This window comes from Tympanuchus pallidicinctus, unplaced genomic scaffold, assembly GCF_026119805.1.
Source record: "Tympanuchus pallidicinctus isolate F22 unplaced genomic scaffold, pur_lepc_1.0 scaffold24, whole genome shotgun sequence".
In the NCBI taxonomy this organism is placed as follows: Eukaryota; Metazoa; Chordata; class Aves; order Galliformes; family Phasianidae; genus Tympanuchus; species Tympanuchus pallidicinctus.
Window position 1 is genome coordinate 3,632,193 of NW_026294741.1, and position 23,633 is coordinate 3,655,825.

A 23,633-nucleotide genomic window follows, 5' to 3' on the forward strand; every position below is an offset into this window, starting at 1 on the left:
TGAGCAGAGCACTGCTTGTGCTCCACAGAACAGCAAAATGAGAGGGAATACACCTGTGGGTGAAGGCTTTTAACCTTGGCAGCACCTCATTCGCTGAGGGGGGCACTGAAGAAGAATTTCCCACCCCATTACCAAACAGAACAAGCACGGAAGGACTGAGGTTTCTATATGACTTGCTGTGAGCTCAGTTTGCATTCTGTGACAGAAAGGCAGACTTTCATTTGCTCTCTAAGCACCTTTGAAGTAAAGCTGCCTCTCCGTGCCTCCCTGCACCAGGGGCTGCTCGGATGGCCGCAGGAGATCCCTGGCACCTCGCACCTTCACACACCTCAGGAGAGCCCTGAGGGCCATCGGATGAAGCCTCGCCACCGCAGGGACATCCTCAGGGCTCGGCCCGGTGCAGTGCAAGAACACCACCGCAAGACCCGCAGCTCCCATGGCGAGGCTGACCTGCTGCGCCCAGAAGTCACTCAGACGGAGCGGCGGGCAGGAACGGCGCCTCAGAGCTTCCCGCCTCCCCGCACACCTGAGGCAGAGAGGCCCCGCACTGCGGCTCCTCAGCCCTCCCGCAGCCCGCGGCTGCCCCCAGCCCGCTCCCAGCCCTTCTCCATCCCACTCAAAGCCGCTCTCACCTGCTGCCGCCTCCTCTGCCGCCGCCTACCTCCGCTGCCGCCCTGGAGGATGCTCGGGCAGCCGGAGCGCTCACCTCAGCTGCACCGGCCCCAACGGCCGCCAGGGGGCGGTGGCACGCCGGGTAACGGAGCTCCCCGCCCTCATCGCGGCCAATCGCGTTTCTCGGCGCGAAGCATGCCGGGAGCTGTAGTTTCCCGCTCTGGCGCGGCCGCGGCGCACGCTGGGAGATGGAGTCGCGGCATCGCGCCGCACCGCGGGCGTCTCCCTCAGCGAAACTACGATACCCGTCGGCACCCGCGCGCCGCTCCCTCCGCGCTACGGAAGCCGCGCAGCCGGCGGCTGGAGCGGGTCGCAGCGCCGAGGACAGCGATGGCGGGCGCACCGCCGCCTTCCACGCCGGGCGGTTCGCAGCCGCCGCCGCCTCTGCAGTACAGCGCTCTGCTGCAGCACCTGGTGGGAGAGCAGCGGCGGCCCCGAGTGTGGGACCCCAACACCTTCGGGGGCATTCCCAGCCCGCCCAAGAGCAAGGAGCAGAAGATGGTGGAGAGGGCCATGGAGAGCTGCGCCTTCAAAGCGGCGTTGGCCTGCGTGGGGGGTGCGGCGGGGCTGGGAGAGCCGGGGGGTCCCGCGGTACCGGGAGGGGTTGGGGCTGAGAGAGAGGCTGCAGCCCCCTCAGTTCTCAGGGCCCGTTCTGGCCCGTGGGCCCGGGGAGGGGTCTCCTTCCTTCCCTCCCCAGTTGAAAGAAGAGTGTTCCATGCTGAGTGCCTGCAGTAAAGGAGGGTCAGCATCATTGCCCACCACAAAGAGGGACAGCCCCTCGTGCTGCCCGTAGGACCGGGGCAGCTCTGATCCTGTGAGGAGACCTCTGCTCCAATCCAGAGGTTCTTTTCATAGCCATCGTCTTTCCCAGGGTTCGTCCTCGGAGGAGCGTTTGGGATCTTCACTGCTGGCATCGACACCAATGTGGGCTTCGACCCCAAGGACCCCTATCGCACCCCAACTGCCAAGGAGGTGCTGAAGGACATGGGGCAGCGCGGCATTTCCTATGCCAAGAACTTTGCCATCGTGGGCGCCATGTTCTCCTGCACTGAGTGCGTGGTGGAATCAGTGAGTAATGACTCTCAAACATTACATAAGGTTTTATTATACACTAGTGATCACCTTTCATGAGTCCAAGCCCCCTTGCACTCTGATGAGGGATTGGCTCGTTTCCTTTTGCTTCTTGCTCATTTAAGCTTTTCAGTTCTAAAGGTTTTCAGAGCTGTTCTCTGATGGAATAAGCAGACCTGCGTGCAATAGTGAAGACCTTTCCCATTCAAGTCCTGGAATTTGGCATTACTTTTTGAAACCTGAGTTCCAAACAACTTGTTGCATTAAAAGATCAAACTGGGAGTTGCAACATGGCCATCTGAGCCTCTAAAAATTGTATGTGCAGAAAGGGATCCTTTGATGAAAGTTCTGAAATAATAGACCTGTTTTCATCTTGCCCCTACAGCAAGAAATGACCTCGTGCAGCTCGGCATTAAAGCTGTCATCCATTTTCTTAAGTAGGAAGATGAGTCTGTTATGAATGTCAGTACTGTCCTTTAATTGAAAAACACAATTAGTTCTTATGTAAAAGAAAAGTGTATCTGTTTGCACAATGAAGCAGAACAAACAGATGCTGCGCTGGTGAAGAACTAGCGTGCTCATGCTATTTCCATAGCTAATGTTTGCCCGCAGGGTGCTGATCCTCTCCCTGTGCTGAGCAGCAGGCTGCAAGGCCAGGCTGTGCTCACAGTGCCTTTAAAATCTGTGAGCTGCTTCCAGTGCACAGTGCTGCTTTCTGGGGGCTGTATGGGTTCACCTGAGAGTCTGCTGCAGCACTGCATTGCACCATGCGGATGTGTCTCACCTCTCCTGCTGACCCGCTCCTTTCCCTCCCCTGGCCGTGCGAAACCTTTTACGGTGCAGGGGGGCCATCTTGTGAGAGCAGAGGGAAAAACATCCTCATCTGAAACAGGGCTGGAAGGTCGCTTCATCTCCCTTGGTATTAGCACAGATGTCGAGCTGTTATTCCATGTTTACTTGTTGTCTCTGTTTTTTAATTCCACAGTATCGTGGAAAATCAGACTGGAGGAACAGTGTTATTAGTGGCTGCATCACGGGAGGAGCAATTGGCTTCAGAGGTTGGTGATGCCTGCTAGCAGCTACTGTGATAAGGCAGCAGTTTGGTATGGTAACAAGCAGCATTTTTAAGGCAGCACACATTGCAAATCTCTTTGTATGGGGTTGTGTAGATGTCAGCATGAGAATGTGCTTGAAGTTGGCAGAATTGCCATCTCTGTCGTTTTCCTGTCATCTTGAAAGATATGTGTGGGTAGGGAAGGCTGGTTGTACAGGACAGGGAGATCGGAGAAAAATGAACAGAAGTGACTTGAAAGCAAATCAGGAAATGGTGCTAGCTATCCACATGCTTCTGGGGTGTCATGGAGAGGGAGCCAAAAATATGTTCTGAGCAACTCGCTGAAGTTACAGGTCTTGTGTTAATAGAGCTCTACTCATATATATTGTTTCACTGGCAGGAACTCTGTTAACTTGCACAGCTTGTACAATGCTTCCCTCCTTTCTCCGGTCTCAAATCAAACAGGCAATTTTATTTAGCTGCACAAGAGCAGGAGCACTGAGATTTTCGTCCAGCAGGACCTAGTGGGGACTTCTTGGGAAGCTTTGACTGTTAACATCTGGAGAAGAGCCCCAGGCAGGAAGAGAGCTGTGCTGCTGCTCAGCAGAAATATCAAACTTCACTTACTTATCGTTAATAAAACAAAATCAAACAGACAGAAACAATTTACAGAGCATAGAAGAAATGGAAATGCTCTCAAAAGAGCTTCTAATTGAGCTTGTTAAGTTGTGTCTGTCCTGAACCTAATCCTCTTAGAGCATTCAAAGTAGCAGCTGCTTTTGCTGTCCATCCTTGCCCATCAATAAAGTCGCTTGCTTTGAATCAGAGCACCCTGCAATCGGCAGTGGCCACTGCTGGTTTCTGTCCTAGCCTGCGCAGGGAGACTTAGCAACACGGCACGCAGTCACTGTGTTAGGCTAATCCAGATGTGGGAGCTGCAGTCCCATCTGTGCCAGGTTACCCCCTTTCCCTTGGGCAGTGGCAGCATCCCCTGCTGCGAGGAATCTTTTTTTCCATGTTTTGTCTCGTTCTTTCCCACCCTTTTGCATTGCAGCTGGTATGAAGGCAGGGGTGATCGGCTGCGGTGGATTTGCTGCTTTTTCCGCAGCAATTGATTACTATCTGCGGTAACGGCAGGATCCCTCGGGAGCAAGTTTTCCTCGCGTTCCAGTGCTGCTGCTCAGATCCTGCATCACGGCAGAAGAACCATCAGGCCTACCTTTCCACTGCCTTGGAGTCCTGATCAGTGCAAGCTGGATGATGCTGGCTGCTTTTCCTGAATGACTAACAATAATCTGGCTGCGAGCCTTGGCACGCTGCTTCAGGCAGGCCTGCAGGAATGTGCAAGGATGGAGCCAGGCGCAGGGAGCAGTATCACCAGTACGGATCAGCTGACTGTCAGTTTCCAGGAAACAAGCCTGGACTCCGAGCTTTCTGGATCCTTTGGGTCTGATTTTGATTAAGTCTGTTGCTAGCATCAAGAGGCAGGAGGACAATCTTCATAAAGAAATGCAGTGGTTTATGTTATTGTGTTTGAATATGCTGCAAGTGTTTAGCAGCTCCTGGTTTGCAGCTTGCTGCTCTGTTGGGGAGAGGTAAGATCCTGTGGAGAAATAGTTTGTTCCAGGCTTTTCTTAAAATACCAACCGAAGACAAACCACCATCTGTACAACTTGTCTTATTTCAAGTACAGAACGAATGCCAGATTTCTTTACCATTTCTTAAAGGGGAAAAGCAATAAGGAATCCTGTGCCTTAGAACCATGTGGTTCCTGGCAGATGAACAAAACAGTTGAAGGGTAAAAAAGAGGTTGTTGCAGATGTATAATTCTCTGTAGCCGTTTGGCTCGCCTGATTTAACCTCGCCCTGGGAGTACAAGCAGTTTTGCTACTGCTTTATACTGCCACAGGCTCACACCCTCAGTTCCAGCAGTTTGATGGCTGGGCTTTAAAGCAGAGTTGTGAGAATAAAGACAGATAACAAGGCGTTCACTTAGCACGCTGTCTGCTTCCCATCCTCTTCCTACACCTCCTCTGAGCTCCCCAGTGTTAAACTGGGAGAAAGTGAAACATCACTTCTGCAGAACGCCGGTGCTGAAGTCAGAGCACCTGCTCAAGAGCTTGGCTGGCTGCTCCTCTTTGGATTTGCATTCTTATTAGCTGTCTTGTTTTTCTAACCAAATTCTGTTTTTGGACCTCCGGGGATAATTTTTATATTCAAAATAGTTCAGATGCTGTTTTAACCTTCTTTGAGCCACCATGCAAGGCCAAACACCCACCCTTGCAATGAAACAGCAGGATTTAAAGTGCAGTGTGAACATCTAATGGGGGTTCTCCCACCTGCTTCCCCTCTGCATTCAGGGTTTGACATCCCAGGACAGCACAGCATTTGCTTACCTGGAAGAGCAACACCAGCTGGGTATTTAGTGGTCACTTTGGAGGCGTGCTGCCTCCCATGCCTACGTGGAAAGAAGTGGGGAGACAGCTCCATGTGATCTATCAGCTGAGGTTTCCTATCGCCTGATCTCCCTCGCTGTGCCTGTTCAGTATCCTCAGGCCAGAAGCTGTGCAAGTCAGCTGAATTTGAAGCTTGAGTAATTCTGGGCTGATTAAACAAGCTGGCTCCAGACAGTCCAGGTTTTTTCCTCCAGAATGTACTGAAATGCAAGGATGTAGCCCAAACCATAAGATGTCTCCTAAAAGATTGCCTGGCACGATGCCTGTGCTTGTACCACTGGCTTGAAACACAACTAGCGAGATTTCCATGACTGAAAGAGGAGCAGTTATGGAGCCAAGGTGATCAGCTCGTGCAAGCAGCAACACCACAGGGCTCCTTTTGTGCAAATGTTGGGGCTTTGCGTTTTTATTAACAGGTTGGTTTTTTTTCCTCTTCACATGGTTTACAGCCATTTAAAGTTTATAATCTACAGAAATTGAAACAGAACACAAACAAAAATATATCCTTAACAACTTCTGAAAGTCAAATATTAATTAACAGTTCTATTCTACCTGTAGCTGCAAAAGTTCACCCCCCTGCCTTCCCCTCCTGTGGGGACAAACAAAGCCCATCACAGGGACAGCTGCCACCTGCTGTGCCGGGGCTGTGCGGAGTGGTCCCCGGCCCCCATCACACAGGGGGATTTGGCTGTACACAGCCTCCATCTGGAATGACACTATGGTGGACAGAGACTTGGACACATGTAACAAATCAGACACGCACAGGGATCCGTTGCGCAGTCACATCTAACGCTCGGCCTCCTTCCTGGGTCCTGGGCCAAGACAGACGCCTGGTTATTTTCTGCTATGCTGTTTCCCTTCTGTTTAGCTGGTAGTCAAGAGGAGCAGGGGCTGGAGTGTGAGCCCTTTAGAGGGAGACCAAAAGACCTCCTCTCCTGTAGTTGCTTTGCTGGTGGGGGGCTGGCAGGTGCTGTCTTCCCCAGGGAGGTGGGCTTGGGACATACCTGGAGCATCAGCCAGGCTCTACCTGGAACAGTCTGATAGTCAGGTGGGTAAAGGCAAGGCTGGTAGTGGGGACACGCTTGGTCACCTCTCATCCATCTCCTTTGGCACAGGAGTGCGTGTGGCCACCGCAATCGAGGAGGGGGCTTTCCCCATGATAACACAGAGTGGGCTCACAGAACAGAGGCTTTGTGTCCCAGCAAGACCAGCACCCACCTGTAAGGGCAGGTACACAGCCATTAATGCAGCTTTGTGAGAAGCACTGCTGCCTCCAGAGTGAGAGCCAACAGAGCCCACAGGGGCTTTCCTCCTCCTTTCCCTGGGCCACAGAGGGGAACAAAACCTCCCCTTCCTCACTGGGGCTTCGGCCAGCTTTGTTGTGGAACGCAGATGGAGCTGCAGTGCATTGCAGCCCAGGGATTGGTAACCCAGTGGCAGTGCTTGGCTGGAAGGGGCACGTGCAGAGCTAAGGCAGGGAAACAGAAATGGCAGGGAAATACTCTTGCTTGGCAAGAACAAGGCCTAGACCCTAGACCCTGTGAGGGGGAAATTGTGAGACCTGCAGAACACCAAAGGAGGTAACCACCATGCTGCACCCCTGCAGGTGGAGCACGGGGAGCAAGGAGACTGGCCTGAAGCACCCAGCAGGGATGTGGTGGGGAGGCAGCAGTGCTCTGCTTTGTGCTCTCATGGATGCAGAGCCAGATCCAGGCGTGGGGTCCAACGGCGCAGGCAGTGAAGCAGAGCAGAACTGGAGCCAAGCAGCAGCTGGGCACTGGTGGGTGCTGCAGGCTTTGAGCAGGGTGAGATGAGGGCTGCTGGGCAGGAGTCAGCGGGTGGGAAGGAATCCAGGAGAAAGTAAGCCAAAGGAGGAGCCTGTGTCCACAGCCCTTGTCAGTCACTACCTCATCCGTTGAACAAATATACATAAAAACAATTCTTGAACACAAGAAGGGACATAAGACACGACTACTTTACAGAGCGGCACGGTGCTGGGGCGGCACCAGGCCATCAGTACACGATTGTACAGGAGCTGCAGGCAGCACATCTCGGGTCCAGGCTGATGTCCTCAGGGGCCGTGATCTGGTCCATGGCCCTGGCAGGGAGCTGGAAGTGTTTGCAGCCGGTGCCTCCTCCCTGCGGGCTACACGTCCGTGGAGAAGTAAAGTGTGTTGCGTTTCAGCTCCGTGAAGGAGATGGGAGGATGCTGCAGGTAGTAGAGAAGGACCTGGACCTACGGTGGGCAAACAGGGGGTGTTAGGCTAAAAAGGAGAGTGCTGCCAGCATGCCCTGTTGCAGCAATCCCCAGTGAGGACAGACAGGGGAAGACCTTTAGGGGCCCCTGCACTGCCAACTCGGCTCTTACCTGGGCCATCACATCGTGGGACCAGATGTCCGATGCCAGGGTGAGGTGTCCTTTGCTCTCCCCCTCTGAAGGTCTCAGCAGTGTTGGCCCAAAGACTGTGGCCAGATTGTGGAGGGACATTTTGTTGATGGGCTCCTTTTCCGCTACCCTGTAGGATGGGGAGAGAGCACAAATGTGAGCTTCACCCCCAGAGCTTCACTCCCAGTGCAGCACAGCCATGGGGCAATGTGAGGGAACAAACACCAAGCCTTCGTCCCCACCCTTCAGCCCCAGCATTGGCTGTTCAGACCCAGGGGCAGGGCAGAGAGCTCAGCCCCCTTCATGGCCTCTGCGGGAGCCGCCAGGCCTGGCTGGGAGCCCCAAGTATGATGTGGCAGCGGTGTAGCCTGGCCTGCTTCTGATCTAGAGCCTCCGCCCTGCCCCAGCCCCTGCAGGGCATGGGGGATGCACACCGGCCCCTGGCCCCAGCTAAGCCACACTGGGGGACTGCACTGCCATGTCAGCAGGTAGCCACACTCCTCGGCTGAGCCCCAGCCAGGACAGCAGATGTAGGAACTGCCTGTGCCCAATTCTTGGGATGGAAATGGATTTTCCTTCCCCACCCCCAGCAGCAATCACTTTTTCTGTTTGCTTTTAGCCAAACCAGAGAAAAACAGTTCCTGATGTGAGTAACACGAGCTGCCAGTCCCATTCCCAAGCTCATAGCACACTGTGTCCGGGCTCTGCTGACAGCTGCGTGTCCACCATTGCTGCCCTTCCCCAGTCTCAGAAGGGCTCTCCCTTCCCCACATGGAGCCGGTGCAGGAGCTCCAGCCTCTGCCATGCTGAGATGCAAGTACAGCAGCATAAGGTGCTGCATGCAGCTTCAGGATGGCTCTGCGGAGCTGAAGACCCCTGCAGACACGTTATGGGGATTAACACAACGTGCTTTGCTCCTGGATTGATGGGAAGGGAGGCAGTGCTGTTTTCTAAGAGGGCACTGCATGGTTCCAAATTGATTCCCTGCCCTCTGCTGAGGCCACAGAGATCTCATCCCAGCAGCTGCACACAGGTTGAGGCAGCCAAGAGCTGAGGCTGAGTTGCCAAAGGCTGAGCTGCCCTCCCTGCCCCGCACCGCCAAGCTGTTGTTACCTTTTCAAGTGCTCCAGCAGGAAGAGGAAAGTGATGAGGTTGGGGTCAGGCAGTGAGCGGAGAAGGTGCATCATGCAGTTCTCCTTGGCAGCAGGATCCGAGAGGGCTGGGGGCAAGGAGAGAGAGCTCAGGACAGGGCATCCAGCCTTGCATGAGTGAGATGGTGGGGAAAAGCAGCGTGGCCAGACCCCTTCTCATCCCCGAGGCCTTACCAATGCCCTCCATAAAGGCAGGGTACAGTCTGTCAGTGAGGAGGGGCTCAGGCAGCTCCCGGAAATACAGCTTGAGCGTGCCGGCGATGGCGTTGATGTCCATGTCACTCAACATCACCAGGATGTCCTTGTTATCTGGCCACAGAGCAGAGCCACATGTGATGCTTCCTGTTTGCCAACACCTGTATCTCTTCAATGCCCAATAATGGGGCAGCACAGCTGGGTCCCCAGCCCCATGGCACTCCAAGAGACAGCATGAGTCCCTATGGATGTGACCACCCCACAGGGAGGACGTGCACCAGTGTGAGCATTAATCCAACTTCTGACCCTCCTGCTGCTGTTTGGAATGGATTGTTTGGCCACGCCAGGGCTGGGCACAGCTGAGCAGTCCCCGCCTGCTGGGCCATGGAACGCGGAACAATTTTGCAAATCCATCTGCAACCTTACCCTGACTCAGTGTCTCCCTGGGAGCCGGCCAGGCATGGAGGCAGAGCACAGCCATAACATAAGCACTACCAAAAATAGGTCAGGGGTTGCAGGGCTCCCTTCTGGGGGCTCAGACCCCATGCACCCACCCACACAATTTGCAGACCCCGAGCCTGCAGGACTGAGGGCTGGAAGGGTGCCTGATGCCTGCAGATGGACAGAGCAGTCACTCACTCGCATCAAAGACAGCCTTCAGTGCCTGGATGTCTGTGGCGACACCGGAGATCCTGTAGATGCCGACCTCCTCAATGCCTCTCTTCTCCACCTCCTCGATGCACTGGCGCACAATGTAAGGCACCTTGGAGCGCTCGCGCCTGGCTCAGAAAGGAGAGGTGTAAGCAGTAATGCTGGACTCCACCAGCCCCATGTTCCCAGATCCCACAGGGAGTGGGACAGCAGCCACCCACAGCCCCACACACACTTTGTCACAACGCTGATTTTGACCCCGAAGACTCCGGTCTGCTTTTTAGATGGGGTCCTTTTGAGGCTCATGTCTCTGCTCGTGAACTTCATGGAGAACTCCACCTTGATCTGCAGGAGATGCCCAGGTTGTCATCTCTGTATCCCACAGCCTGGAACCCAGCTGGCAGCTCCCCTTGGGGAGGAACCAACGATCCCACCCCAAGGAAGGGGGTTTGGGTCCCGCTTACCCCATTCATCTCAATCACGTCCATGTGCCAGTTCTTGGTCTGCACAGCCTGCGGGTCCAGCTGTGGGGAGAGACAGCACAGGAGGGTCCTTGAGTCCCCACCTGCTGCCACCCCCCCCAAACTGCAGGTGGTGTTGGACAAAAAGGGGACAATCCGGGGTCCCTTGGGTTGGGTGCTGAACCCATGTGGGATCAGTCCCCCCTGAGCCCCCAGCTGAACACACACCCCAGAGGCAAGAAATTTCCAAGAATCGGGACTATTTCTGGAAGCAGATTGACGGAACAGAACTAGGGCAGCATTTTCCATGCAGAAAAAAACAACATCTCCCAATAGCCAGGGCTATTTATAACCCCTGGGAATGACAGGCTCTGCTATTTCAGGCTTTCGGGCTAGCAGGGGACTCGGTGATGCCTCCCCTGGGCCGCAGCGAGGTTCTGGCGTTCCCAAGGCCCTGACACGGGTGGCAGCGAGGTGGCACAGAGGTGTCCCCAATCCCCAGTGATGCGGGACTGGGGCAGAGGTGACAGTGCTGATTCTGGACCCAAAAGAATGGAGATCAGGGATCTCATCCCTGGAGACACGACAGCAGGGGTGAAGAAGGCTGCCACCAGCTCGCCTTCCCACAGGGATGGGGACTGGGATCAGGGGGGCTGCTCCCACTTGAGGGCATGGGGCTCTGCCGCAGCAGCCAGCTCTCACTCCAATGGCCTTTTGGGGCTTTTTGGTCCCCAGCTGGTAGCATCGATCTATCCCCATCGATCCCTGTAATGCACAGGGCAGGCAGCAGGGCAGCGCCCGGCACTAATGTCCCCTCGGGGAAGGGGACGGGACGTGGACCTGGCGGGGGTCCCAGAGCCATGTGTGTGCAGCTGCCAGGCGAGGCTCATGCCACACGCGTGAGGTCACTCCTCAAGGACGTTGGAGTTTCCTCTGGCAGCTGATGGCTTGGGCGATGCTCGAGGCAAGCATCAAGATGTCCAGAGCTCCAGCCACTGAGCTGTCATTCCCCTGCCACATCTTCTGGCTGCTCATGAAGCCATTGCATGTTGTGCTGTGGGATGCTGGGGTCCCTCGTGTCCCCTCTTGCACACCAAGACAATAAGTTGCCCTGGCTCCCTGCTCAGACCCAGTACTGTGGCTGCTGGGAACAGTGAGGAGGAGGAGAAGGAGAAAAAAGGCTGCAGCTACCCTGGGCTCCCATGGGGCTCTACAGTAGGTTTGGACACAAAGATCATGAGACTTCAGCTGGACCGTGGCCAGCCCCAGCCCTGCAGCTCCACCTCCCTTATGTCCCCTCCACCACAATGCCACAACATGCCTACCACAGCCCCCTGCACAGTAGCACCACAGTTCTGGCCAGGTACCCTTGGACAGATGCAAGGGGCTTTCACCCCTTTCCCACATCTCCTGTATGGCAACGGCACAGGGGCTGGCTTGTCACTGCAGCCCCAACAGTGACAAGTGAAGCCATTCACTGCCCAGCCAGGTCAGAAGCCATGGGTCTCTGCACTCTGCAGCACGAGATTAATTGAAAACAACACACACATCTGCCCCAGCCCCATCCCATGGGTCCCCCTGGCTCTGATGGCCCTGGCAGTGCACATCTGGAAGGGCTTTAGCAGGCTCTGAACAGAGCCATAATAAAAGCCAGGTTGGACGCTGCTAGTGCTGCAGACCTTACCCTGAGCATGTCACGTTCCTGAGGCCGCCTGCCACACTACAGCCCCCTGCTTCCATCACTGCCCCACAATGGAGATGGCTCAGCTGGAGTCACCAAGCTGCCCTGCAGCTGGGGCTGGCACCTGTGGGCTCAGGACTGGCCCGTGCTCCCTAAAGCCTACCCACATCCCCACAGGGCAGTGTCTTGCCCAGCCTAGTCCCCACACATGGGATGAATGTGAGCATCTGCCCATGCAACGCTGGCAAACACCCAGCCTCAGCAACTGTCACCAACTCCTTCTCCTGCACCAAAGGGAGCTGCCTCACTCCAGCACAACCCAGTAATGTCCCCAAGCTGACAGAGAGGATGGTGCAGGTGATACACTGCAGTCCCAGATGCCAGGTGCTGTGCACAAGCTTTGTGCTGAGCTGGATGCATGCATCGCCCTGCAGCCAGGCAAATGGGTCACAGGTGTCTCTGTGGGACAAGTCCCTCCTGCCCACAAGGACAGGGCTGTGACAAGTCCATGCTGAGGCCACCACAGACACTGCATTCACTGCTGGTGGCAGGGAGACCCATGCAGTGGCCCCAGGAGCTGAGATGCTGCCGGGCACATCCCTTCTTGTGCCTCATCCATGAGGTCACTCGATGCCTCAGCCTGGGGTGAAGCCATTCTGAGCATTGCAGTGACTCACCAACGTGGCGTCACCCTGTGTCACCCTGGAAGTGAAATCCCAGCAGAGTTGCTGCAGCTGGGGCCATTCCACATCATTTTGGTATCTGAGGGCACCCAGCCTGGCCTCCAGGAGCAGCCCAGTGAGCAGAAGTTGCTCTAGATTCCCCAACCAACTCCTTGCCCACAGAGCTGGCAGTGCCAGAGCTGTGCCATTGCAGCACAGCAGCCCCCATGCTAGCCCAAAGCAAAGCACAGTCCAAAGCAGCAATTCACAGCCTCATCCAGCAGGATGCAGGACGTGCTCTCTGCACACCAGGACCCTGCACACGGACTTGCTGTAGCCGAACTCCTTAGCAGGACAGCTCATGGTGACACAGCCTCTGCTTGCCCGTCTGCCCCGCAGCAATGGGAAGCACAACCGCTCGGCTTTTGACCCAGCAACAGCCCCCGGCAGCCTCCTGCACAGCCCTGCCGCCCCTTAATCCCCGGGAGTGGCGGCTGCACAAAATCGAGGTTAATGCTGCTGCGTCACAGCCAGCCCTGCTGCCACTGAGCCCCCTGTGCTGTTGACAAACTGAACCCACACGTGCTAGGGCAGCTCCTGTCCACCAACGCTCCGAGCCAGCACAGGAAGAAAGCCCCTGGTGTCACACAGGACAGACTGAGATGGTGCTGTCCCCCCTGTACATCATCATATCCCAAAGACAGACAGCACTGATGGGGCTGCAACGCAGCTGCAACGCAGCATCAGAGCGAGGGTTAGGGTAGGGGGGCTACAAGCCAGACAGCACCTACCCCCCATGGGGGAGTGCAGCACACTGAGGTGCTGTGTTTCCTCCCGGCCACTCGTGGGGTGTTACACCCCAAGCACATCCCAACCAGCGCAGCACAAAGCAGCTCAGCATCCCCCAGGGAAGAAGGAAAAGAAGAAAACAAACACTGAGAAGGCAGCTACTTCTAAAAGCTCCCAAAGCATCCAAACAGAGCATGCAGAACCATCTCCCCAAAGCAAGCGGGTAGCGAGGCACCCCCACAGCCACAACCCCCCTCAGCCAAAAGCCACAGCATGGGAAAGCCATCCGGGTGCCCCTCACCTCCTCCCGGTCCCCCCGCACCTTCTGTCGCAGCAGCTTGCTGCGCACCCGGCCCCAGAGGCGGGCGCCAGTGGTGGGGGGCCGTTTGCCATCAGGCTCCTCTGCACCCGGCTCCAGGTGCTCCCCCCCAGGATTGGGGCCACTGTCCGGCTGCACCAACACGTCGGTCATCACCACCGCTTCGGCTCCGCGGACGCGAGAGGAGAGGTTGGAGGACCCGAGGATGGCCCGGGTGGGGGTTAGGATAGCACTGGCATTCCCGCTGCTGGGGCACGGAGCTCAGCGATGGCCGGGGACAGCCCAGCTCAGGCAGCAGCAGCAGGCTGGGCTCATCTTCAGGGTGTGAGCCAGGCTGGCGAGAAGCGGCTCGGCAGCCCCAAAGCCTCCCTCCCACTGCGAGGAAGTGACTCAAAGCAGCCCCCCCGGCGTCCCCCACGCATTAACTCCCGCCCTGCCGCCCGCCGTGCTGCTCAGGAGGGTTGCGCAGCCTTGCCTGACACGGCTGGGGACACAGCGCCGGAGCATTCCCCGCTCCCCAGCAGCCGGGCTGGGCCTGGCAAGAGGCACGGGGTTGGTGCTTTGAGGATTGCCCTGCCAAGCTCTGGGGAACAGGGATCCCTCTGCACCGCCCCATCCCTTCCTGGACCTCGTCACCTCCACTGCTGGGGGAGTGAGGAGGGAACAGAGTGGGGCAGAGAATGGAGATGGGGTGTGCTGCCCTGGAGCATCACCACTGCTCCTCATGGCACACAAGGACAGAGCACAGTGATAGTCTGGGGACTTTCACAGTCCCTTGTCCCCATGGGGCTCAGCACCAAGAAGAATCCAGCCCCTAGAGCATCTCGTGAGTCCCTGCAGACCCAGTAGAGCACCAACACCACAGATCTCCTCCTGTGGAGACTCTGCCAGCTCTGCACCAGGGGGGCTAGCCAGGGGGTGAACTGCAGGAACTGCAGGCACTGTGCCCATGACAACACAGCCTCCACTTCCAAAGCTGCATCTCTTCTCCCTGCCCCAAAATGCAGCCATACAGCCAAGAAGGGGCTGCTCCCTCCTGCTCCATGACCCCTGGCTGCCCCCCAAGGCTCTGACCCCTCCTGATGCACCCACTGCCCAGCCCCTTGCCAACCTCAGCCCAGTGCCTTCTGCTCCTCGCTGCCAGCTAGAACCAACACCATCTCAGAGACCAAATAAGAGCTATCCTAGGCAGCACCCCTGCCTTAGCAGCTCAGAGCACAGAGTAAGGATGCAACAATGCAGGTACCCGCAAACAGCAGTGCCTGTCCTGCCCATACCTGCTCCATTCCATTCCCAGTCTGTAACCGTGCTGGTTCTGTTGCAGCCAGCCCTGCCCAGAGCAATGGGGCCGGGTGATGGTTGGACACCCCTGTCCCAGTGTCAGAGACACCACTGCATCCAGCCAATTCTTCCTTAGGGCAAGCAGCCCTGAGGCCTGTTATCTCTCCCTTTCTTCCTCCAGGATTTTTACATAGCAGAGACAAGCTGTGCTGTCCCCATCTTGATCCCTGCGTCTCTCAGCGTGACTCATGTTTGTTGACACGGGCTATTTCAGAGAGTGCAGCTGGGCTGAGCCCTGCGAGGCGCTGAGCCCCTTCCCCGGCCTCTTGCACACTGCTTGACCCCACATCACCCCTGCCCTGTGCCAAGGAGGGCAACAGATGGGCAATTTTGGGTATGAATGAGCCCAGCAAAGCCCCATCTCCCATCTTGCACCCTGTCTGGTGCTGACCCCACTTGGTGCCTCCATCTCAGCAACGTTTCTGTGCTCCTTCCTCCCTCCCCAGGGACCTGCCCTCAGCTACTTTCCCATGGAGCAGACAGCCATGACGGGCACTTAGAAGCACAGGTTGAAGAGACGTCCCCAGAATGATGCTGTCCCCAGCATAGCAGGGAAGGCAGTCAGAGCAGGGCTCCTGCCACGAAACAAGGTGAGCATTCCCTGTTGTCCGGCTACTGCTCACCTGGGAGCATCTCAGGGCATTCAAGGCCTCCATCCTCCCTGCCTGGTAACCTCCAATCAGAGGCAGCTCAGCTGTTGCCTTGGAAACACCCGTTGCCATAACAGCAGCTGATGGAGGCGCAGGCGAGGCAGATGGTGGCAGAGGGGGACAGCCATGGCCGGCGGAGTGGGACGGCTGTGCTGGCGTGGGAAATGTGGGGCAGCATGCTCAGAGCCCTCCTTGGGGCAAGCAGGCACCCAGCTCACAGCCCCATCTTGTACAGAGCAGCCCCAGTCCTGCAGCTCTCTGCCACCGGGGAAGAGTTGGATGCAACCTTCAGGGCAGTCATGGGCTTTGCCATCTCCCCAGGATCCCTTTGTGCTCTGTGCCTCTGCTAAGGCTATTGCAAGCAGGGATCATCACCCAAAGGCCAGATACACACCAGCAGACCAGTCCCAAGAGGGTGAGAAGACGCCCGAATGCCCCAGCACATACCTGGATCTGCCCCTTGCCCATGATCTTGTCCACGATTTCATTGTTGTCCTTGTTGAGCTTGGTCTTGTCGTAACATTTCTCATAGCAGAGGATGCGCAGGGACTGGGAGCCTTCCAGTTCAATCTCAAACTCCTGGGGAGAGGAGACAGGATGGCTCAGAACCAGCACTCAAATCAGCTTCAAAGCCTGGGCTGGAAGGTGAGCACGGTCTTTTCCCCACATCCCACAACCTACTCTCACCTCATTCCACTGCGGCTCTGTTGTGTCCCGGAAAACCCTGGTCTTGGCTTTGCTGACAAAATAGCCGAAGGAATCCACCTCCAGTGTGCAGTACAGGTCTGGGGGAAGAGAGAAGGCTGAGCATCCAGAAATGCGTGTACTCACTGCCAAACCATGGCACACTGGGACAGAGCAGGGCCACGTGCAGGACCGAGCTCCCTCCCCAGTCCCTGCACACGAGGACAGGTGCCCACACTTACTGGCTGACTGCTTGAAGCCCTTGGCAGAGTGGACGATGACGTGCAGGAACCCATAGAGCCCAGGGGACTCATCGTCTGCAAGACAGGGGGACGCGTTAGGGCTCTGGTTTTTACCATCCAGCCCCTGGGTGACACTCCAGTGTCCCCAGTCCTCTGCAGGGCTGTCTCAGAGGTCTGGGGAAAGCCAAGCATCGACCCCTCCCCTCCCCATCAATAGCCCCACTGGGCATCCCGATGCTGGGGGGATGCTCCCACCCCAAAGCCAGCCCCATGTCACAACTGGGAGTGCTGCATCCAGGAGCCTAGCTGTGCTCCCGCAGTGCCACCTGCTGGGGACATGTCCCCATGCACAGCCAGGACCACTGCAGCAGGGACTTCACACCAGGCCAGGGACACAGCATGTCCACCCCACTGACACCACCGTGCAAAGAAGGGCCACCAGCCCGGTCGTCACTCACCATCCTTATTGCTGGTGACCGGGATGTTGTGGACAGTGCGTAGCTTGAAGCAGGACCCTGTCAGCACCTGCAGCTCCACCGAGCTCAGCACAAAGGCTTGGAGGTCTGCAAGAGGACAGCAGAGGAGCTTCAGAGGGACATGGCCAGTACTGGCCCCAGGGACTGGATGGCAGTGGCTGCAATCCCATGGGACCAACCCATCCCAGCATTCTGGAGAAAAGACGACCCATGGGGGCCTCAACAGGACAAGAATTACCTTTTTTCTGCAGTTTCTGAATGGCCTCCCTCCATTCGGACCTCTCGTAGTCAGAGGACAGCAGGAACAAGTAGCTCTGGAAGATAGAAGGCAATGCTGCAGGTCTGACTTGTCCCTCCTTGGCCAGTACAGCCCTGTCCTCTCACCTGCAGCCCTGCTTACCTTTCCGTTGCGGTTGTGGATGCGGAAGGGAATGGCTGGCGAGTTGAGGAGCAGCCAGAACTCATTCTCAAACATCTTCTTCTTGAGGCGCTCAATGGCACGGCTCTGCCCTTTGTTGGCTTTCTGCAGGCAGGGAGAGGACACAGAGGCTGAGTCGGTCAAGATTTCATCAGTGTCCCCAGAACCTCAGTGTCCCATCCCAGGATGGGGATATCCTGGCACTTCATAGGCATCCCATGCACTCCTCTCACCTCCTTCTGCACCTCACTCTTGATGGCCGAGATCTTCATTTTCATGTCCTCCAGCTCGTGGTCGGGGATGACGTGCACCTGAGGGCAGTGCTCCGACTCCTCCGGCGAGGGGAACACCAGGTCGGCCAGGGGCACGTACCATTTACAGTCGTACTGCTGGTGCTTCCTGCAGCCGAGGTGTGAGCACTGAGAGATCCACCCAGCCCTACTGGATCCCACAGGAGGCTGAAGCATCCAGCCCATCTCCCTCTAAACCCCAGTGCCCTTCTTACCCCACGGCTGTCTTCTTCAGCTTGGCGCAGAGCAGCACGTCGGTGAAGAGGAAGACGTGCCGCAGCTTCCGCGAGCCCTCTGACAGCTCCACCAAGAAGCCGTCCTTGATGAGCTGCCGGGTCTGCAGGGAGCAGGGTGGGTGTCAGAGAGGGAAAAGAGCACAGGGTGGCACACACAGACACCCCTGTCCCTCCCCATGTTTCATCCCATAGGTCCATGTCCCCTGGGTACCATTCTGTCTCCCTGAATGTCAGCAGGGTGCCAGCAAGCAGCAAGGGCCAGGGCTCAACCGCCCCCCTGCCTGTCTCACCTCCCCCTTGGGAGTGGTGACCGCTGTCCTCCGGGGATCGATGTCCTCATTGATGCTGGAAAGGAAGTTCTGTGAGATGCGGAGGGCATCCTGCAGCAGTGGGTAGTCGGGGTGGTCAGATGGAGTGTGCTTGAGGAGGTCCTGGATGGGGTGAGGATGGAGTAAGCTTGGGCTGCCCCCCACAGCGCTCCCCAGGCAGCAGCAGGACACGGCTGGTCCAGCCAGGGGACACAGCCATCACAGGTCACCTCATCCCTTCCCGCCCCAGTACTGGCATCACACTCACGTGCAGAACAAGGGTGCTCCGGGTGACACGGTCAATGGGTTTGTACAGCAGTGCTGTGGGAGACACAAGGTGTCAGTTGGTACTGCCTGGGGGAGCTCAGCTCCTCACAGCCAGAATCTTTCTCAGTTTCCCTTTTTGCTCCATGCTGGGTCCCGTGCAGCACCCACCCAATGAGATGCTCTGCAGCTCCCTTCAGCCCCAGCAGCAGGACCTTCCTTCTCATCATCCCCTTGTGGTGCTGGGTCCCAGCACCCTACAACTGGTTGCTTGCACATCCCTCTGGGCTATTTATACCCAGATTGAGGCATCTGGATTTTCCCAGTGACTTGGATCACTTCCTCAAATTGCAGAGCCCCAGTGGGGAAGCGCTGCAACCGGGAGAGGAAGAGGGAAACGTGCTGACCCCACACCGTACTGTGAGTCATGGAGAAGCTCCCAAGGAGCCTGGAGGAGGGTGCTGTCTGACAGCCCCAGGAGACAAGGGAAGGGGCCCTCTGTCTGAGAGAGGACACGGGACTGTCCCCCACGGCAGCCACTTCCCACACCTCGGAAAGCTGGAGTTCTCGCAGCACTCAGTGAGAGTCAGGAGGGAGGGGACGCTCAGCGTGTCGCCCCGCCTTGCACACAAGGAGGACGCAGCCTCCTGCTGCCATCGCTACGGGAAACACACAAAGCACCTGGGAGCCCAACGCGTCCCCAGGAGGGGCTGATCCGGCACCAACCCCCTCTCCAGCGCCGTCCCTATCACCGCGGTCCCCGGGGGCTGGATGACAGCAGGCAGAGAGGCACTGAGCCAAGAAGGGCGTCACAGCCTCAAGATGCTCACAGCATCCAGCGAGCAAAAAGAGGACCCTTCCCCATCGCAACCTCTGCTCAGAGCCCTGTTGAGCAGCTCTCTCCCCATCCCCACAACCAACACGAGCCCCAAGGGCCAGGTGAGCGCGTGGCCACGCTGCCAGAGCCAGGCGGTTCGACAGAGCCCAGAACAAAGAAGAGCCCAACTCCAGGTTGCAGAGCACAAAGCCACCACCGTCCCGCAAAGACATCAGCCTCTCAGCAGGTCAAACGCTCCCCCCACACCACAGCCCCCACCAGCCCTCACCGTAGGTGCAGTTACAGCAAAGCCGGATGATAACGAGGATTTCCATGGCAGCCCCTTGTCTGCGCAGCCATCCCTGCCTCCCCTCAGCAGCTCAGCCCAGCTGCTGCGCCACGGCATCGGCCCCCAGCACAGCTCCCAGCGCAGGAGGAGGGGGTGGGCAGGGGGTGGGGGGCTGCTGCACGCCCCCAACGTCCTCGCGAGGGGCGTCCCCCCCCTACTCAGTGCCAGCGCTGCGCATGGGAACGCAAAAGGGCTCCGCTGCCGGGAGCTGCTTGGTAATGCACCCGCAGACAAAAGGCTGCACAGCCCCCTCCCCACACCCGCCCCTCGCATGCCATACCCTCCATGGTGACGGACGTGTGGCTCTCCTTCGAGTCCTTGGGGCCTTTCACCTTCAGTTCCTAGGGAGGGAAAGGGCAGCAAAGCGGGGCTGGGGCAGGGATTTGTCAAGGTTGGGAGGCTCTGCACCAAGACTCTCCCCCAGCCCCATGGGGCCTTGTCATAAGCACGGGGTGCTACTAGCTAGGGGTGGATCCAGCCATTCTCCCAGGTTTCCCCAAAACAGTATCATACTGCTGGTCCCACTGAGGGGTCCCAAACTGGGGGGGGCAAAGCATGCAGGATTCAGAACAACACCCAGTGAGCACCGCCACCCCACACAGCAAGAGGTGGTTCTGCTTTACACATAGTACCCAAAAGTCCCCAGGGCAGGGGGAAACTCTCTATAGGGTACATGTGGTCAGCACAGCTGTGGGAACAAAGTTCCCTTCCCCACCCCATGACACACACTCCAACCCCATAGCATGACCCCAGCCCCACTCACCTCAGAGATCTTCTGGAACTGGTTATTGCTATGGCTGCACTTCTCAGCTGTTTCCAGAGCAATTTTGTAGTTATCCACAAAGGCCTTGTACACCCCGAGCTGGCTGGCCTGTGAGCAGGGGGGGAGTGGGGTCAGCCAGGTGCCCACAGTGCCCCTTGCACCCCCAGAAGCCAGGCAGGGCCATAAACCACCTCAGTCTGTCCCTCAAGCAGAAGGGGATGTGGATGACCCAGCCGAGCAAGGAGCATACCAGCTTCTGGAAGAGGTGGCCCATGGTGATGTTGCTGTCCCACTGCTGCACCTTGGGGCACAGGTTGTCATAGAACTCCTTGTGGATTTCGTAGATGTCCTGAATCTTGTAGAAAATGGTTTCAATCTGCTGCAGGGTGAGGACGGGCTGTGATGTAGTGGCTGTGGCCTTCAGAGGCTTCATGGGCTGCCGAAGGAGAAGGGAGAGCGTCTGAGAGCTGGGCCCCAAGGACTCCTCCAGCCCAACAATGGGGACAGCTCTGGGACAGCCCTGGCCCCCAGCAAGAGGGGCAGTAACTGCAGGGTCTGCTCCCTCTTCCTGCATCCTCAGACTTGCCCATCCCAGCAGCAGTGATCCTCATGTTATGCAACTGCATCTCCACTGCGAGGGCCAATGTGGCCATGGGAGGAAGCAGGGCTACAGACACTTCTGTGCTGGGCAGGCTGGCAAGGGCTGCCCAGGAAGGAGGGTTCCCACCCCCCATCCCTTCTGGTGACCCCCTTGGGGAGGGGGCCCGGCTGTGCTCACCAACAGGAGTGCCTCCAGCTGGTTGATGTAGATCTCCTCGCTGGCCAGGAAGCCGGAGAGCACCAGCTTCCGCATCTCCAGCCCTTTGCCAGCATCTCGCTCGCCCTGTGCAACACAGCAAGGAGCCCAGCTCAGCCAGCAGTCAGCATGGCTCAGAGCCCTTCATCCCCCAGCCCCAGCATCTCACGAGGACACATCCCTTCCAGCATAGAGACACCACAGCAAGGGCCGGGTACATGCCTGCAGGACAGCACGACCAGGCTGGGAAGCTGGGGCGGCACCGACTTGCTTGGCCTTGAGCCCAGCACTGTAGGCAGTGCTCCAGGGCGGCACAGTGAGGCAAAACCCTCCCAGGGCAGAGTCCACAGGCGCCCAAAGAAACCATGCCTTAAGGCTGGCTTTGTAAGCCAGCACCACCCTCTTCCCAGCTGGGTTTTCTCTGGGAAAGTGCCACCCCTGCGGTCACCACTGGCCTCTGCGTCACTGCTTGGTGGCATCAGGGCAGGCCCAGTGCCAGGGCACAGCACCCATCCATGCACACCAGAAGCTTCTGCTCTGCTCAGAAGAGATGCACCTAGCCGTGACATCAGGCACAGGCACAACCCTGAACGCTTCTCTCAGGCTTTGGACTGCCTCAAACCCACACTGTGCTCCAAATTCCCATCCCAGCACTAAAGCTCACTCTAAGGAGCTGGGCTTTGCCAGCCAGAGCAGCACCAGGCAGAGACACAGCCCTGCCTTAACCCAGCTGTTACAACCTAATTTGGAGAGCGAGAATCACAACTACCAGCTTGTTCCTCCAAGCAATTTGGGATGGCTAAGCAGGACCACGGTCCTCTCTCTCTGCCAGCCCTGGGCACCACACCAAAGGTACAGCAACAGCAGCCTCGCTCGGATGCCATAAGCAGCATGAGCAGCCCCCCCGGGATGGAAGCACAGCCAGGAAGCACACAATTCTCCTGTCTCACCCCATGTGGGCACCACTCAGTCCCGTCCCATCAGCCAGCTCAGAGCTCAGTGCTCCCTGCCCAGCAGTACCATTAAGACCAGGCTGCAGGTAGCTCTGTGGGGGGAGCACAGGGAGCCTGCTTGGTGCTGGTAGGCTCGTTGCCACCATTAGTCACGGGCTCTTCCTGCTTCCCCTGAGGCTGGGCCTTGCGTGAGAGCTGAGGAGATAAGGGGGGCACATTTGCTCCCAGAGCCCATGATGCCCCTGGGGACAGTGTCAGTGGGACCCCCATGGCCCCGAGGGGCAGAAAGTCCACACTCACACAGGGTCCAGCGGCCACCCTGTGAAGGAGACCCCAAGGAGAACAGAGATGGAGACCTCCTCCTCCACCCCCCCATGAAGCAACCATGCTAGGTGGGCTAGAAGGCAAAGGGCTGCAGCTAGAGACACCCAGACACCTCCCTGGCCAAAGTACCAGGGCTGGGAGCTTGCTCATGGCTGTGCAGTGAGTCAGTGGCACAGAGTGGTCCAGCCTCATCTCGAGCATCCCAGCTCCACCAGCACAGCAGCCCACCCCAGCAGGTACACACAAGCGCAGGCTGAGCTCTTGGCACTCAATTCCCTCCCCACCCCTGCCCTGGGAAACCTCACACCCAAGCCCCCTAGGCCCATGCCAGCAGCAGCAAGGAGCCCATTTCCATCCCCACCCCATCCAGCACTGAAGCAGGGTGTCCCATGGGTGCCCACCTTCTCACTGGCCGAGAATGGAGACCCGGGACTGGTGGGGGTTCCTGGCTCAGAGTCATCTTCATCCTCCAGGACTTTATCCAGGTACCCTATGGCTTCCTCTTCCTCCTCCATGGCCTGCTGGGCACCAGGGGGGCTGCAGGGACCCCACAAGGCTTCGGACGTGAGGACTTACGCAGCCGAGCCAGCCGGGCCTGACTCAGCCCTGGATGCCGGCCACAGCCTCTGGATGAAAGGAGCCATTATGGGATCCCCGGTGCTCCCGCCTGCCCCAGCTCAGGCCGTCGGCCCCGCTGCGGGGCTCCCCCCACACAGCAGCACAGCCACCCGCGCGTGACGGCAGCGGGGACGGCGAGGTCACCCGAGCGGAGACGGAGGAGCTGCTTGGCTCTGCCTTGGACAACGCTTTCCCCGGGTGCTCCGCCAGCAGCGTAGGGCCGCTGCCCGCCGTGCCGCTCCGCTCTGCTTTGCAGCCAGCGCTGCCGCTCCGCCCTGCGCTCTCGCTACAGGAAATGCACGTCTGGTGTGGAGGTGGGGCTGCTCACACTATGGTCAAGACAGCTCGCCAAATGTTTTTTTTGAGTTACAGCACTGGGGAAGCCAGAGATCAAGGGGGAACTCCATGGGGAGAGGTCCCCAACCCTCCATCTACACCCCCACGCCCTCCCCGGACTCGCCAGCCAGAGCAGCAAGCAACAGAGCACCATTCTGCCTGCTATCACCCATGAGTTTCCCCATGAAGGGGGAAAGCTGGACCACGGGATTCTCCAGTG

The 23,633-nt window shown here is 57.8% G+C and overlaps 3 protein-coding genes across 6 annotated transcripts in view; 1 reads left to right on the top strand and 2 right to left on the bottom strand.

The window, feature by feature from the left end:
- The window catches only part of SPECC1 (sperm antigen with calponin homology and coiled-coil domains 1), an 82,498-nt gene extending 81,748 nt beyond the window's left edge, over nucleotides 1–750 (bottom strand). The window contains exon 1 of the mRNA XM_052689017.1: nucleotides 633–750. The gene's annotated coding sequence lies outside the window, so the exon portion shown is untranslated. The remainder of the gene's footprint in view (nucleotides 1–632) is intronic.
- TIMM22 (translocase of inner mitochondrial membrane 22) lies at nucleotides 667–5,754 on the top strand. The gene is made up of 4 exons (XM_052689042.1): nucleotides 667–1,228; nucleotides 1,544–1,740; nucleotides 2,729–2,801; nucleotides 3,852–5,754. Exons 1-4 carry the CDS (start codon nucleotides 682–684, stop codon nucleotides 3,926–3,928), a joined length of 894 nt encoding a protein of 297 aa, XP_052545002.1. The 5' UTR covers nucleotides 667–681; the 3' UTR covers nucleotides 3,929–5,754.
- Nucleotides 5,644–23,633, bottom strand: part of ABR (ABR activator of RhoGEF and GTPase) — a 29,872-nt gene continuing 11,882 nt past the window's right edge. For 2 of the 4 annotated variants that reach the window (XM_052689022.1, XM_052689023.1), the window contains exons 3-23: nucleotides 21,165–21,269; nucleotides 20,637–20,822; nucleotides 20,387–20,494; nucleotides 19,904–19,964; nucleotides 18,462–18,514; nucleotides 18,176–18,316; nucleotides 17,865–17,986; nucleotides 17,593–17,758; nucleotides 17,342–17,464; nucleotides 17,180–17,255; nucleotides 16,924–17,028; nucleotides 16,466–16,540; nucleotides 16,227–16,324; nucleotides 15,987–16,118; nucleotides 10,101–10,160; nucleotides 9,872–9,981; nucleotides 9,625–9,764; nucleotides 8,965–9,099; nucleotides 8,753–8,858; nucleotides 7,622–7,769; nucleotides 5,644–7,489 (exon numbers count right to left, since the gene is read on the bottom strand). In XM_052689022.1, coding sequence (XP_052544982.1) covers nucleotides 7,400–7,489; nucleotides 7,622–7,769; nucleotides 8,753–8,858; nucleotides 8,965–9,099; nucleotides 9,625–9,764; nucleotides 9,872–9,981; nucleotides 10,101–10,160; nucleotides 15,987–16,118; nucleotides 16,227–16,324; nucleotides 16,466–16,540; nucleotides 16,924–17,028; nucleotides 17,180–17,255; nucleotides 17,342–17,464; nucleotides 17,593–17,758; nucleotides 17,865–17,986; nucleotides 18,176–18,316; nucleotides 18,462–18,514; nucleotides 19,904–19,964; nucleotides 20,387–20,494; nucleotides 20,637–20,822; nucleotides 21,165–21,269 — 2,340 coding nt within the window. In that variant the 3' untranslated portion in view covers nucleotides 5,644–7,399. Of the gene's footprint in view, nucleotides 7,490–7,621; nucleotides 7,770–8,752; nucleotides 8,859–8,964; nucleotides 9,100–9,624; nucleotides 9,765–9,871; nucleotides 9,982–10,100; nucleotides 10,161–13,551; nucleotides 13,915–15,986; nucleotides 16,119–16,226; nucleotides 16,325–16,465; nucleotides 16,541–16,923; nucleotides 17,029–17,179; nucleotides 17,256–17,341; nucleotides 17,465–17,592; nucleotides 17,759–17,864; nucleotides 17,987–18,175; nucleotides 18,317–18,461; nucleotides 18,515–19,903; nucleotides 19,965–20,386; nucleotides 20,495–20,636; nucleotides 20,823–21,164; nucleotides 21,270–22,860; nucleotides 23,342–23,633 lie in introns of those variants that run through there. The other 2 variants (XM_052689024.1, XM_052689026.1) reach the window with 2 other exon arrangements.

What these genes read in the sequence shown, in the direction of transcription:
- TIMM22 (XM_052689042.1), top strand. Translation starts at nt 682, where the DNA reads ATGCTCGGGCAGCCGGAGCGCTCACCTCAGCTGCACCGGCCCCAACGG. An exon ending in CTGAGTGCGTGGTGGAATCA is followed by an intron (nt 1,741 to 2,728) that starts GTGAGTAATGAC and finishes TTAATTCCACAG; the next exon opens with TATCGTGGAAAATCAGACTG. An exon ending in AGGAGCAATTGGCTTCAGAG is followed by an intron (nt 2,802 to 3,851) that starts GTTGGTGATGCC and finishes TTTGCATTGCAG; the next exon opens with CTGGTATGAAGGCAGGGGTG.